At 40.4% G+C, this 13,990-nt stretch overlaps 1 protein-coding gene across 3 annotated transcripts in view; it reads right to left on the reverse strand.

The window, feature by feature from the left end:
- LOC146990156 (multiple epidermal growth factor-like domains protein 11) overlaps positions 1-13,990 on the reverse strand; it is a 160,744-nt gene that overhangs the window by 25,372 nt on the left and 121,382 nt on the right. For all 3 annotated transcript variants that reach the window (XM_085769833.1, XM_085769825.1, XM_085769841.1), the window contains exons 12-14: positions 11,413-11,576; positions 11,042-11,144; positions 125-271 (exon numbers count right to left, since the gene is read on the reverse strand). In XM_085769833.1, the coding sequence (XP_085625959.1) occupies positions 125-271; positions 11,042-11,144; positions 11,413-11,576 (414 nt within the window). The remainder of the gene's footprint in view (positions 1-124; positions 272-11,041; positions 11,145-11,412; positions 11,577-13,990) is intronic.

Genomic DNA, 13,990 nt, shown 5'->3' on the forward strand with positions numbered 1-13,990 from the left:
TCTTTCAGTTGTGCTATTTGCAAATTTTAGATCCAGGTTCCTCCTGCACCTGGGACAGCAGTAGTACAGTGAGTGAACAGTGTGTGTGTGTGTGTGTGTGTGTGTGTGTAAGTTATTCCTTTACCACGCCTGCAGTTGGTGCCGCGGTAGCCGGGAGCGCACATGCAGGTGCCGTCCTCTGGGGAGCAGGAGCCTCCGTTCTCACAGGTGCAGCTGTAGGAGCAGTTGGGTCCCCAGCGTCCCTCCTCACACACACTGTCACAATGGACACCTGCACAAAACACACACACACACACACACACACACACATATATATGTGTATAAACACACACTGAAGCCTGTGATGAAGCAAGAGGCTTTGTTCTCAGCTACCAGGCTTTTAAGTGAAGTTGAACTGACTTCCTTAATGCTGCTCACAAAGTTTCAGATGTGTCACTTAGACTTGAAAGAGGAGATGAGAGAATGATGCAAAAAAAAGGAGGATGAGGGAACATTAGCAAAAGGCATTTAAAAAAACCTGAGCAGGAGAGGAAGGAGTGTGGAGGAGTTGTATGGAGAAGAAGAATGTGACAGATAAGACAGACACAGTGAGGAACTTCTTCACTCGGCAGCTACAGGACACATCTGTGACATCCTGTGTTTTTCTTCTTGGCAACAAAGACGACAAAAAGACCCCGAACCAATAATGAACGCCTCCCATTAACAAGTACTGTGTGTGTATTAAAACCTCATATATCCTGAACTTCTGAGCCCCAGAGCACCATTGTTCCCAGAAACTATTAAAACCACATTAGTGAGTCTCACTGTTGCACCAAGTGACATGTTCCTTCATCAGTACAGTAACACTTTATAAGACCCACATACTATTAAGTATTATTAAATACTTAATTCAGTAGTAAAGCTTACTTTCCATTCATTGATATCAATTAGCCTATTTTTTTTATCAACACAGTTATAAATGCTTAACTCTGGATTAATAGGCGCATTTATAATGTGTTTAATGATTGCATGCTTGTAATAAATAAGGGATTCAGCATTTATAAATAAATATAAATTATATAAAGTATTATATAATATATAATTATAGAATTATTTCTTATCTTGGATGTGTGGTTCATAAGATCATTTACAAAGTGTCAGTAAATTATCGACAAACCATTTAGATGATATTTATACAGAATTTACATACAAAACATACAGTATGTACTGAATATACTAAAACTCATACTGCAATTCATGATTAATTGAGTCAGGTTGGTCAAGTTCTTTTTTGAAACATAGGATTATTAAATGATTGTAACTATAATATAAAGGAATACTGATTTATAAATGATGAGTTATTTATTTAATAAAATCTAACTAATGTTCAATAGTGTGAAGTTATTATAGTGTGACCGTTTATTCTGACTCAATTACATACACGTTGTCGTGCTGCTCCAAACACGAACCATAACAACAAATGAGGATTAATCCGCTGCTTTAGTCCCTTGCAAATGCACTGTTCCCTCCTGTGTTAAATGAAAGTCTATTTTTAAGAGCCGTTTTAAAGATTTACATGTTAAGGAGAAACTGATGGGCTTTGGGCTACGTGGACAGAGAGAGTAGAACAGATATTACTACGAGGCAGACTAATACATTGATTTGGTCTTTCTTTTTTTTTAATGGGACTTTTTGACAGTTACAAAAATATAGAAAAAGACCAGCCCCATTCTTTAAAAACACAGATTTAAATGTCTCCAAGTGAGAAACGAGGAAGGAAAAGAACTGATGTCATAACAGATTGTCTTCATTATTGTTTTAACTATTGATTATTTTTCACATTAGGTGAGTGATTGGTCATTTAAGTTTTGGGAAGCAGAACAACATCATCAAAGGCAATGGAAAAAATGAACTCAGATTAGATTAAACTCCATATGCCTAATTTGCTTTGATTCTGTTTCATGATGAAACAGAAGGAAGAGAAAACAGTGGTGAAATGCTTGTACAACAGAAAACTACTAATTTAACTGTTGATACAGATTAAATACATTTGTCTTTAGTTCTTTTAGTTCAACAAATTAAAAACACATATAAGACATTCAGAGATGGAATAAATCTGTGTGTTGCCCCAGAGCGATTTCACTAATTATTACGAGCCAGAGTCCGACTAGTATGGATTTTTGAGATTATTAATATTTGAGTCAAAAAATAAATAATTTTTTGGATATACATGAGCGTTTCTATTGACAGGCCTTACATTTGATAATTAATGCGTCACCAGCAGTGCATGTCAATATAATCTGCTGAAAGATAAACTTGTTCTCTGGAGACCGGGGCTGTTTGTGACTCATTAGTTGATATGTAAATCAATAATGACTGACGTGTGATAAACTATAATCAGCTGCCATTACAAGCTGGGATTTAATGTGTGATGTGTAGGACAGTTCAGTTCAACCAAACGCTATCTCTGAAACGATGGCGGTTTCCACAAGACGGAAAGGAACCACTTTGTATGTATTGTGCCATTAATTATTAGGGGCCGGTCAGCAAATTCTTGCTAAATACATTTTCAATGTGGAGTCATGCTAGATGATGTGTGGAAAATATCAGAATTGTATCTCAAAAACTGAATTTTTGCGTCAATGCAAAAATTGTATTTTTAAACATCAGTTTTTCACTTATGGAGCCAATAAATCATTGTTAAATTGTTTGAAATCTGCCTTTACACACTAACAGCTACTGTCTTGCACACAGGCAATTTGTGAAGCTAGATGTGACATTTCCACTTGCCAAATAGCTTAGTGAGATAGAGGATGGTTCTTGGTGTTCCATATGAGAAATCTACCCATACTTTTCACAAAGGTCCAGTCCCATGCCAGATGTTGTGTTCAACTGGAAACACAAGACAATAGTCCTGACGGCGGCGCTACAGCAAGCCTCTAAATTTCAAAACTTTGAAAATTAATAAAACAAATATGTGCTATAACCATATGTGCTAAAGCTTTGGAACTTTCACTTTCAAAATGCCTGATTTTCCTAAAACTGCCCGGCCCCAACCATTGAGATTTTTATTCAAACAGCAAAGGATCTGTTATCAGATACATATTAGGTCTTTAGTTATATGGTAAGTTTCACTGGGTGCAATTCATACACTTAACCTCTAAATTGGACAGAAAAGATTGAGTATCATGTTCTAACCTTTGAATATCTCAACCCAGGCATTAAGGTTATTCTTCCATGTTAAGAAGGTCACTGTGTGACGGAAGGACAGAATACATACTGGGGAGATATCAACACCCAGGTGTCTAAATATTTCCTCCCTGTAGTTGTCAAGCTGAAACAGTTTGCTCCAAATAAACTGTTTGTGCATGTGAATGAATAAATGTCAGTTTGTCTGAACAGACACTTTAGGCAAAAACCTAAAATTTCCCAAATTCTGCCTGAGACTTTTTGCCCTTTAATCATTTGCTGAAGTGTCTCGTTCTTTCATCAGTCTTGCATGTGTGTGTTTGAGTGTGTGTGTGTCATGAGGGGCAGGAGTCTGTCTACACAAAACCTTGCAGAGAACTATCAGAGCCCTCATGTTCACAGGGGACAGTCTGGAGACCGCCGTGCCCCAGAGGCTAACATTACATTAAATTTTAGTTACACTACACGATACAGACACGCACATGCACAGCAACATACTTGCCACAACATCTAAATATAGATACACAGGGTAGGAACAGTGTATGTGGAGAAACAGTACATCTCCCTCCCTGTCTTGCTGCCGTCTGGCCTTTCTGCAGCTCATTAGAAACTTCCTTTGACATAGAATATGAGAGAATATGAGAGTGGGGCGCAGGCAGCCATTATAAGTCAATTAATAAACTACCTTTGAGCCATAAAGCCAGTGAAAATCAGAGGCCCCTGTTCGTTATACGCTGTGAAGTTAAAAACAAAGGGAGGGATGAAGAGGTGGAGGAGGAGAAGGTGGGGACGGGATATGAGGCACGAGAAAAGTAAAAACTCTTCTTATTCACTAACGTTTGAGAAGCTGACACCCAGGAATCGTTTTCTTGGTGACACAAGCATTGAAATAAAATTCAAAACTGAGATTTGACACAAATAACATGAATGCTTCTGACCCAGTTTAGCTCACATGACGATTTTTTTCTGCGAGTATCTTAATCCGCTGTATTTTACTGCTGTGTTTTTTTGCTGCATGTACACACTGACTCTGTGGGTTGTGAGAATGTTGTATGTTCACAAAATGATGAGATAGGATTTATTATAAAAGATTTAGACAAAATATTCTCTTTTCTCTTCTTCACAGACACGGGGTGTCAGTATGTTTTCACCACAATTGTATGAAAATAACACTTTGTTGTTTATTGACCCTACCCATTACCCATACATTTGACTTATCTAGGCCAGCTCTGACAAACCAACCCACCAAGTGGCCCAATCCCATTTCTCATTCACCCCTACAACCCTCAAATGGAAAAACATAACTATATTGTAATGTATGGAAGGATGTTATGGTTCAAAACATCTAATCAGACATCCACATTAAGATGTTAAGATAAGATGACCCCCCAAAATTCACTTTAAGATGATAAAAATAACCACGACTAACATCAAATCAAGTTATGAAGGCAGAGTGTCTGAGCTGCGTCCCAATTCATGCTATAATAAAGCTGTCAAGGGCTGTCAGAACGAACTTCGCTATTCGAATACAATTCGAATGTTAGTCAAAATGAGAACATTCGAAGGTGGAAACTGACATTCGAACGTGTGCCTTCCGTAACGAGGCACATTGTGCGTCGCGATGTTCGGAGTAGTACACGTGTTGTTGTTGTTGTGCACAAGGCAAAGCTGCAGCTTCAAATATACGAGCAGAGTTTTTTTTAAATTGCCCGTTCATTTGGCTGCCACGGTGCGCGTATGTGTCCCCCACACTACACGCACACCTTTTTTTTTTTTTTTAATCGATTGATCCGCGGACCACTTGTGCCCATCACGGATTAGCTGTGATCTGTTGTTGCACCACTACTCTGGGCTGTATAGGCTACCCAGCAGCCCCCGCCTGTGAAGCCAGGTTTCCACCGAATCAACGATCCTTTTTTTTTTTGTAACCGCAACATATGGTTCATGTCAAGATAACTTATGTATTTTTCCATAGTTCTCTTTGTTTGACACTTCAAGAGACTTTTGGTTTAGTAACCATGGACAGCTCCTATGCAGGATTGTTAAAAAAAAAAGCACATTAAAAATTTGAATATTATTCGAATATTTAACATATGATGGGTTAGAAATTCGAACCTGATTTGGGAGGAAGATTGGCAGCCCTACTGCAGACGTAGACATTCATTCTGGAAAGCCAACCTAAAATTAAATCAATTTTAAACTCTTTACTCTCTCACTAAAACATTTCTATCATGGAGCCATAGAGAGAACCCTTTTCTCCCCATGGTTGACACTAGGTAAGCCTCAAGAGAATATCAACTCAATTTAGCTGTACATTTTAGTTAGGAAACAATATTGATCTAAGATGACATTATTTAGCCTCGTAAACCAGCCTCTCGTGGAAATGCATTTCATTTCATTTCTCGGGAGAGTCTGGCCTCATCCCCGCTAAGCGTTTGGGGTGGGCGGGAGCTGGGCGGGAGTAGTAGCAAAGACGGTTTAATATCTTTGGTAGTAGCGTTGACAGACAACCCCATTCAGCCAATCAGCAAGTTGGTGTAGTGACGGGGCTTTGCACCAGTCGGTCCCTGATTGGCCAACGTGCTGTGTCAATCACAGCGGGCGACGCTGATTGGCTCGGCCTTCTGAGGGTTTCAGTCCAAACGCTTAGAATGGGGATGAGGCCAGACTCTCCCTCGGAATGAAATGAAATGCACTTCCGCGAGAGGCTGGTTTACGAGGCTAGACATTATTACCATCTGGATTGTCTGGCCATTTCCACCACTGTTCAAAATTATCAGTGGAAATGGATACAAAACTAAATCACAGTTGTAATAGTTTATATAATTTTTGTCATTGTGACAAAAATTGGAGATGTTTGGCTGTTGTTGTCTAAATGTAGATGTCAAAATAGACGTTTTGGGCACTGAGGCCAGACAAGAAGGCCCACGTCGTGTCAGTACTGTAGTATTGAGTCTAGTATTGAGACTACCGTCATGGTGGCGCCTGCTACAGGTTAGTCAAACTACAGTGGTGAATTCCATGATGGCAACGAAGACAACATTACACACCCGTGACCAAGAAATGTTTCTATACATTGGATTGAAAGTTCCTCCTATCGACTGACAGTATGTAAATACACTGGGTTTGGTTCCTAAATTTGAGGGAATTGTGCCTGGAAAGGTCTGAAGACAGAATAAGATTCAGAATCAAAATTCAAGCGGTTCACTTTTTTTTTTTTTTTTTTTTTTACTTTAAAGCAGAAGTAAGTGATATATTTGTGTTAATATAAGTCTTAAATAGTTATATCTTCCGACAGCAATCACTTACATAGAGTGTTTGGACCGAAACACGTCTGTCAGTCACTCTGCTCTGCTCTGAGCCTACAGTTTTTATCCAATGAGGAGAGAGAACGGCATGCAGGGCTGTGTGTGCAGCCAAGGGACGCTGTGAATGTGGTGACGTTATGGTGCATTCAAGGCAACTCGTAACTCGTGTTTTTCTGACCTGTGAAGTCATACCAGTTCGATCTGGTACGAGTTCACGGGTCAGAAGTTACGAGTGGCCGTTATAGTGCATATTCACAGGTAAAGCAGGTCGGAAAAACACGAGTGGGTTGCCTGGAATGCTACAAAGTCGTAAGTTGTGACTTGAAGCTGTAATTTACGGTTTCAAAAGCCTGCCTGGAACACAGCATTAGCCAAAACGACCGGATCGCTTACTTCTGCTTTACAGTAACTTCCAATACTTACTTCCAAGTACATTTAATATAGGAAAATTACTTTTGATACTACAGCACAGTAGATATCAGAAACTTTTACTCAAGCTACATTTCAAAAGGTGACTTTAACTTCCACTAAAGTCGTTTTCTGGTGAGATTCTTGTACTTTTACTCAGTTATTACTTTCCAGCACATTATGCAAGAATTCTCCTTTGTTTATTGTGTGGTCCTGATACTACTTCCACTGAATGGCTGTTACTTTCCCTCCCCCTGAGCCCCATGCCTTCATGCAAAGAGAAGTGGGGCACCCCTACCCCTGATGATGTTGACTGGTGTTCTGACTGACATTAACACTTGATTATCTGTGATCACGGTGGATGTGCTGCACATACATGCAGTGTTTTTGTGTAGATACGTTGTGGTTAGAAGCACATTCACTGTGCAAACTGTTCATTTAGTCTTATTGGTTTGTTTCTTCCACAGGGAACATGTTTTTTTTTTCACAGGAGAAAGCATGAGAGCTGCTCCAGGGTCTTAAAGCTGATACACGCAGTCTTTTTATTTCAGCTTAATGAAAACACTCCCATCATCTCATAGGACTAATTACCAATCCCGGTCATCACCTTAACTGTAATTACAGACCTACCTGTTTCAGACTAACACAAACACATCATGTTTCTTTACTTCTTCAAACCAAACTCATTTACTTCCCACCTTCGGTCTAAACTTTGATCTAAATATTCATCAATATACTGAAGTTTTCCCAATGTCAGTTCATTACCAGCTCTCCCTCTGGCAGTGAATTAAAGCGCTCTCTCCATATTCATCAGCTCTCACATCGATCATTGCTCATCACCGCTGATTGACAATTAGCAGGTAAAATAAGCACAGATACAACTTGAACATGACAATTAATAAAAGAACAAAGGTTCAGAGAGGAGAAACGCTGACACCGAGGAGGAGGCTACAGAAAAAAAAGAAAATCTCTCTAAACAAACACACGAGTCTGAAAGAGCTTTATCCACGGGGAACTTTTGTGCAGCTGAATTATTGAAGAGAGCTGGGCTGTCAAACTCATCCAGGCTTGAATCCCCATCAGTTTTAGAATTATAGGTTTGAGTTTGTTGTGTGTCGTATTGATCAGTTGGCTCTATTCACGTCATGGTGTCGCCCGCACCGCCCTCCCTCTGCCCTCTGCTCATTCTCCTTCACAGACTCTCCCCATCACCTCCTCCACCCGCCTCTAAGCCCCACATTCAGGGGTCGGCTGTGGCTCGTGACTGTGTGTCCTCCACCAGTCCCAAAAGCCGGACTACAGGCTGATCTCCACCAGCAGTGTTTGTTTTCCTAATTCAAGGCTTTATATCATGCATTATTATTAACATCAGTTTCAATCGATACAAGCTGAGGCTTCACTGCTCATCCATCTAACAGAGTGGTTAAGCATCTAATTTATCAGATGTAACAAACCAAATCGACCCTGAGTGATGCAAACATAGACTCGACTCCCAACGCTTTCTTTTTTTCTGTTTTTACCCTGACTGTTTAGACCCAACGCAGAGTGAAGTTTGATTATATGAAAAGTCAATGAAGAAGATACAAGGGGATGCGCACTCTCCCGCGGTGGCATGAATTGATACAAACACATGTCTGCGCGAGCTGAAAATTCTCACTTATTCCAGGGCTTTTATGAACCTGCTTTAAAAACACACTGAGATGAGAGGAAAGAGGAGAGAAAGAGAGAGAGAGAGAGACGTGAGGGAAGGACAGAGTTTGTGGTCAGAGGCCAAGCTGAACACAAACACAGACAGACTCCCACAGACACAGTTCGTGCATCTGCTGCAAATACACACTAACTGGTTGACTGGTTAAATCTGTGTGAAAGATGGACGCTTACACGGAGTCTGATTCTTTCCTGCGGTACTGTTTAAAACATCACAAACCTCCCACTGTGAACTTATTACCTCGTGTAGACACTGGCTCATCACTGTGAGCTTCCTAGAATAACACCTTTATCACTTTTCAACCAAAATTAGTCGTCAGCGCAGACAAAACGGAAAACACGATGAGGCAGAATAATGCAGATGATGCTTTACATAGGAAACAGTATTGACAGAGTCGCGGAATATAAATAATCGGGCATTTGGTTGGATCAGAAACTCTCATTTATATTTCATAGACATTCATGCTAGTCAATTAAAACATAAAAATAGGATATTTATACAGAAACATAGGCGTAGGAAACAGATCATTGGGACCCATCAATGCATTTTATATGAAAAGGGGGATGGGCCTCTTTATCTGTGAGATGAGATTTATATCGGGAACTTGTTATTTATAAAGTCTTTAAAGGCAACATGCGACCGTACCTCAGCACTTTATCAAACTGGTCCCAACACATTCAAGTGATTATGTGATGTTATGTTATGTGTTGCTCAGGTCGGGGTTAGTTTTTGATCAACACTGATATTCCACACAGTTGTTACTTTGGGCCAATAGTTACTCTGGTTTTTTAATGTCACTGTTGTTAACAGTGCTGTGTGTTGTTGTTTTTTTTTGACTGTGCTTTGTGTTTTTCTTCTGTGCTCTTGACATCATTAAATATGGGTATTTGCCCTCAATGACTGATGAATAAATTTTAACTCATGAATGAATACTGAATGAATATCGACATTAATCCAGTGCTGTTTCTTCCTGTACACCTCTCATGGAGCCGCAAGAACTGCTCTTAATCTGGGGCGGTGTTTAGCTCAGTTGGTAGAGCACCCGCCCCATGTATTGAGGCTATAGTCCTCGCTGCAGGCGGCCCCGGTTCGAGTCCCGCGTCGGACGGCCCTATCCTGCATGTCATTCCCCCCATCTCTGCCTCCCATTTCCTGTCACACTCTCAACTGTCCTATCGAATAAAGGCATGAAAAGCCAAAAAAAAAAAAAGAACTGCTCTTAATCTGATGCCTGTTCCCGGGGCTTTTGGTAATTGTTCTGTTCTGTAACTGTGGGTTAAAATGGTCTGTTTTTATTTTGTCTGTCTGTGTTCTGTTTTGTAATTGTCCATTGTATGATTTGTTGTTGCGAGGTTTTAAAGTCTCCTGTGTCTATATTGTCTAGGAACCTGCCTTGGGACTACAACTGAAATTTAGCAGATGCTAAGTCCGGTGCATTTACACTTAAACGCTTAACGCGTCAATGTTGATGAATGTGCATTGTTCTAACTCAATAAATAAGTAAATTAAATGAAACTTATTTTGTCCACTAGTTTCTGGCATCACGAAGCCAGCTCCATGCACCTCCACTCATGAACTGTATTTTTACTCTTATCAAACTAATAAGAATTGTTCCACCTGAAACAACTACAAACATGGCCTCCTGTCTGTCAAGCATCTCAGTTACAGTTTGGATCAGTCAAAAGAGGTTCAGTGATGATTTTCCATCTCCTTTTTTTTTTATTTGGTCCCTGTGCACATAAAGAAAGCTGTTTGTTTTTGTCTTTGCAATTTTATCCTTATGGATTATCTGTCTAAGCAACTCTTTAATCCTAATTATTGTTTACCTAGTGCACCTGTATAGACATTGATCTGCTTTTATGTTGATTTTAAGTTTGTATCTATATGTCTTGTTTGTCTTCTCTTTTCAGTTGTATTTTTCCATTTCTCAGTCTTGTGATGGATTAATGTGATATGATCTTTGTCCTGAAGAGAGAGCCACCTCTGGCAACTCTCTATAAAGCTTTTCAACACAGAGACAGAGAAGAAATACAATACTTAAAGTTAAAAGTGTCAGGTGCCCCATATACAGAGGCTACAGTTCGAATCCCACATCGGGCGGCCCTTTAATGCATGTCATTCCCCTTCTCTCTGCCTCCCCATTTCCTGTCTCTCAATACTATACTATCATATAAAGGTAAAAATGCCCCAAAAAATATACTAAAAAAAAAGTGCCAGCCTCAGACTCTCTGTTGGTGTTATTGTTGAAAATCCTTCACAGAACAGACTGTCTCATTTCAGTTTGGCCTTCATCGTCTATGACAGTAACAAAGAGCCACAGCATCCTTGAAAGAAGTATTTACTGTACCTCCTGCAGTGTGTTTTTAATGGATTAATCTAGTTAACCTGATACATGTGACTGAGAATGGAAATAGCTGGTATTTGTCAGACCTGTGGCTGCATGACTCACCTGTCCAACCTGCCAGACAGCGACAGGAGCCGGTCACTGGATCACAGCCATCGTAGTTGACACAGTCACATCTCTCCCTGCAGTCCAGCCCATAGGTCCCCTCCTAACAACAGTGAGAACACAACACACAAAAACTGATAAATGCACCTTCAATACACATCAGTCCTCATGCTGCTGCTCCTGCTGAGAAAACACGTTTTCATATCCAGTATAAGAAAACTCCAGCGCTGTTTTATCAGTTTAGTTCAAATTGAGCATCTTGTAGCTTCTTCTTCACTGTGACCTGTTTCTCATGTGAGAAAGAGAGTGGATGGCTGAGTGGGTGACTGAGCAGTGAATAAAGACAAACTATGGCTGCCATGGCCACTCACAGGACACGGTACGTCGCAGTATTCGTCCCTCCAGCCCGGGGCGCAGGTGCAGGTTCCGTTGACGGGGTCACACGCCGCCCCGTTGGCGCACTGACACGTCTGGTTGCAGCTCAGTCCCCAGGTGCCACTAGAGCAGGGGATGGAGCAGTCCACACCCTGCCAGCCTGCACACACAGGGCCAGAGACAGATCATCAGTGATTATACTGTACAACTGGACTCATGGTCACAGCTTTCAGTACACATATATTGGCACATGACATGACAAACTGACTTTGGAGCATCACATGGATGCAGTTTGTAAGAAAACTAACTGCAATGTTTAACTCTGGGTTTACTGAATCTGTTCTTACATTTATTTTTTGAACTTGGTATGACTCATTTTCGCTTAAGAGCAGGAACAAATTGTGTTGTTAAAAGGATAGTTCACCCAAAATTCAAATTGCACTCATTATCTACTCACCCTCATGTGGACTAAGGGCTTGGAGAAGTTTCAGAGTCCTCCGTGGCTTCTCTGAGTTACAGGGGGTCTCAGCGTAGCAGTGCATGTCCATATAACAGTTGCAAATGGATACCACTTTTCTTCGTAACAAAAAGACACACCAAAAAACATCCAAATACCTCCATGCTGCTCGTATGTAATGTCTGTCGAAATTGTTCTGAAAAAAATTAAATAAGTCTATATTTCAAGCTTGTTTGTAGCGGAAGCTCCTCTTCCTGGAGTTTCAGAAGAAAAGTGGTATCCATTTGCAACCGTTATATGGACATGCACTGCTACGCCAAGACCCCCTGTAACTCAGAGAAGCCACGGAGGACTCTGAAACTTCTCCCAGCCCTTTGTCGACATGAGGGTGAGTAGATAATTTTGCAATTTGAATTTTGGGTGAACTATTGTTATGGACCCCTTTAAAGTTTACACTTAAATTGTGGAGACAACTCTCATGACCTTCCCTACGTAAAGTTCTGGCTGATCTGAGCCACTCTTTGTTCACAGCGTTCAGGCTCCGTCCAGATGCAGGAACAAACTGCCGAGACTCAGAACTGACAGACTGAAGAACTCCTTTGTTCCTGCTGCTGTTTATTTAAGAATTTCTGTATTTATCATAGTGGATTTCTTTTATATTGTTCGTTGTCTATTTGAGCCACTGTTTCTGGTTGCGTGTGAGTTGTTTTGCTTTAATCAGAAGTTACTGTTTGTGATTTGTTTGTCTGCTGATAACTGCACAACAGTTTGCCCCCCCGGGATAATAAAGATAATTCAGCCTTCATCCTTCAGCCATCGCTTCTGATAATATTGTGATCATCAGAGTAGCTGAGATCAGGGAGCACAGTAGCATCACTCAGACTAAACAAGACAAAACAGTTTATCCAGATGATCAGTCAGTTTGCAGATGATGGATATTTACAACAGAAAGTCTGGGTGATCATTTTACAGATAATCTGTCTTTCCTCTCCTCCCTCCCTACTTTTGGAAAACTTTATCGTTTGCAAAAACTATCTTGTTATTCTTTGATTATTACAATAAGAACCATAAGTGGCTCAAATTCATAAATGATACAGTCCAACTGACTGCTGTGTATGGAGTTATTCTAGTCAGATTGGTGGTGAATTTAAACACATGTAATGAGTATAATGTGGTTTATTATTTTGTGGTTTTGTAGCTACAGTATATTTAAATGTAAGTATCTAGAATTAATTTCTATTAATTTAAAGGGACAGTATGTAACGTATTTGACTTTTTATTAGCAAAAATCAAATATTGCTTTCATAAATACGTAAGTCTAATCACAACCGCATACAAATAAAAGCTGTCTCGTAGCTTAGAATGAGTTGTTTATAAATACATCGGTGGCGGTGCACCCACCGGAGGCTGTCATGTATTGTTGTGTATTGTATTGTGTTGTATCACTATCTTTGAATATGGTACGCGAAAGCAGACAAACTAGACTCAAACGCTCTATTGAGTGTCTGTGACTCGGCTTGTGCCTTCATTTTTTTTTTTTAGCAGTGCCGTTGATACAGCTGATCATACTGTATCTATGTCGGAGTATGTTTGTCCTCTGATCTTCCTTCATGGGACCGCGCTGCGTAACTGGCTCATCCTGTAGTTCTCCTCTGTAACTTTTTGCTGTGAAATATGACTGAAGGCACGAGTGGAAGTCTGCACGTGTGTTAAAAAAATAATAATGATGGGGCGGCGTTTAGCTCATTTGGTAGAGCTGCCGCCCCATGTTGAGGCTATTAGTCCCCACTGCTGGCGGCCCCGGTTCGAATCCCGCATCGAGCAGCCCTTTCCTGCATGTCATTCCCTCTCTCTGCCTCCCCATTTCCTGTCTCTCTCTCCACTGTACTATCAATTAAAGGCATTAAAAGCGCCCAAAAATATACAAAAAAAATAAATAATAATAATAATAATAATAATGATTAAAAAAAACGATAGTAATTGGTCAAAGACATTGTTATCAGTTAGCGGTTAGTTTGCAAACGTGTGAGGGGGTGAGGGGGTGAGCGAGTGAGCGCTGCAATCTAGAATCTGAACGCTGGACGTCACGGTTTAACCCCAATAGAGGCTTTAAGGAA

This window comes from Trachurus japonicus, chromosome 3 (assembly GCF_045865225.1).
Source record: "Trachurus japonicus isolate A0001 chromosome 3, Traja_1.0".
In the NCBI taxonomy this organism is placed as follows: Eukaryota; Metazoa; Chordata; class Actinopteri; order Carangiformes; family Carangidae; genus Trachurus; species Trachurus japonicus.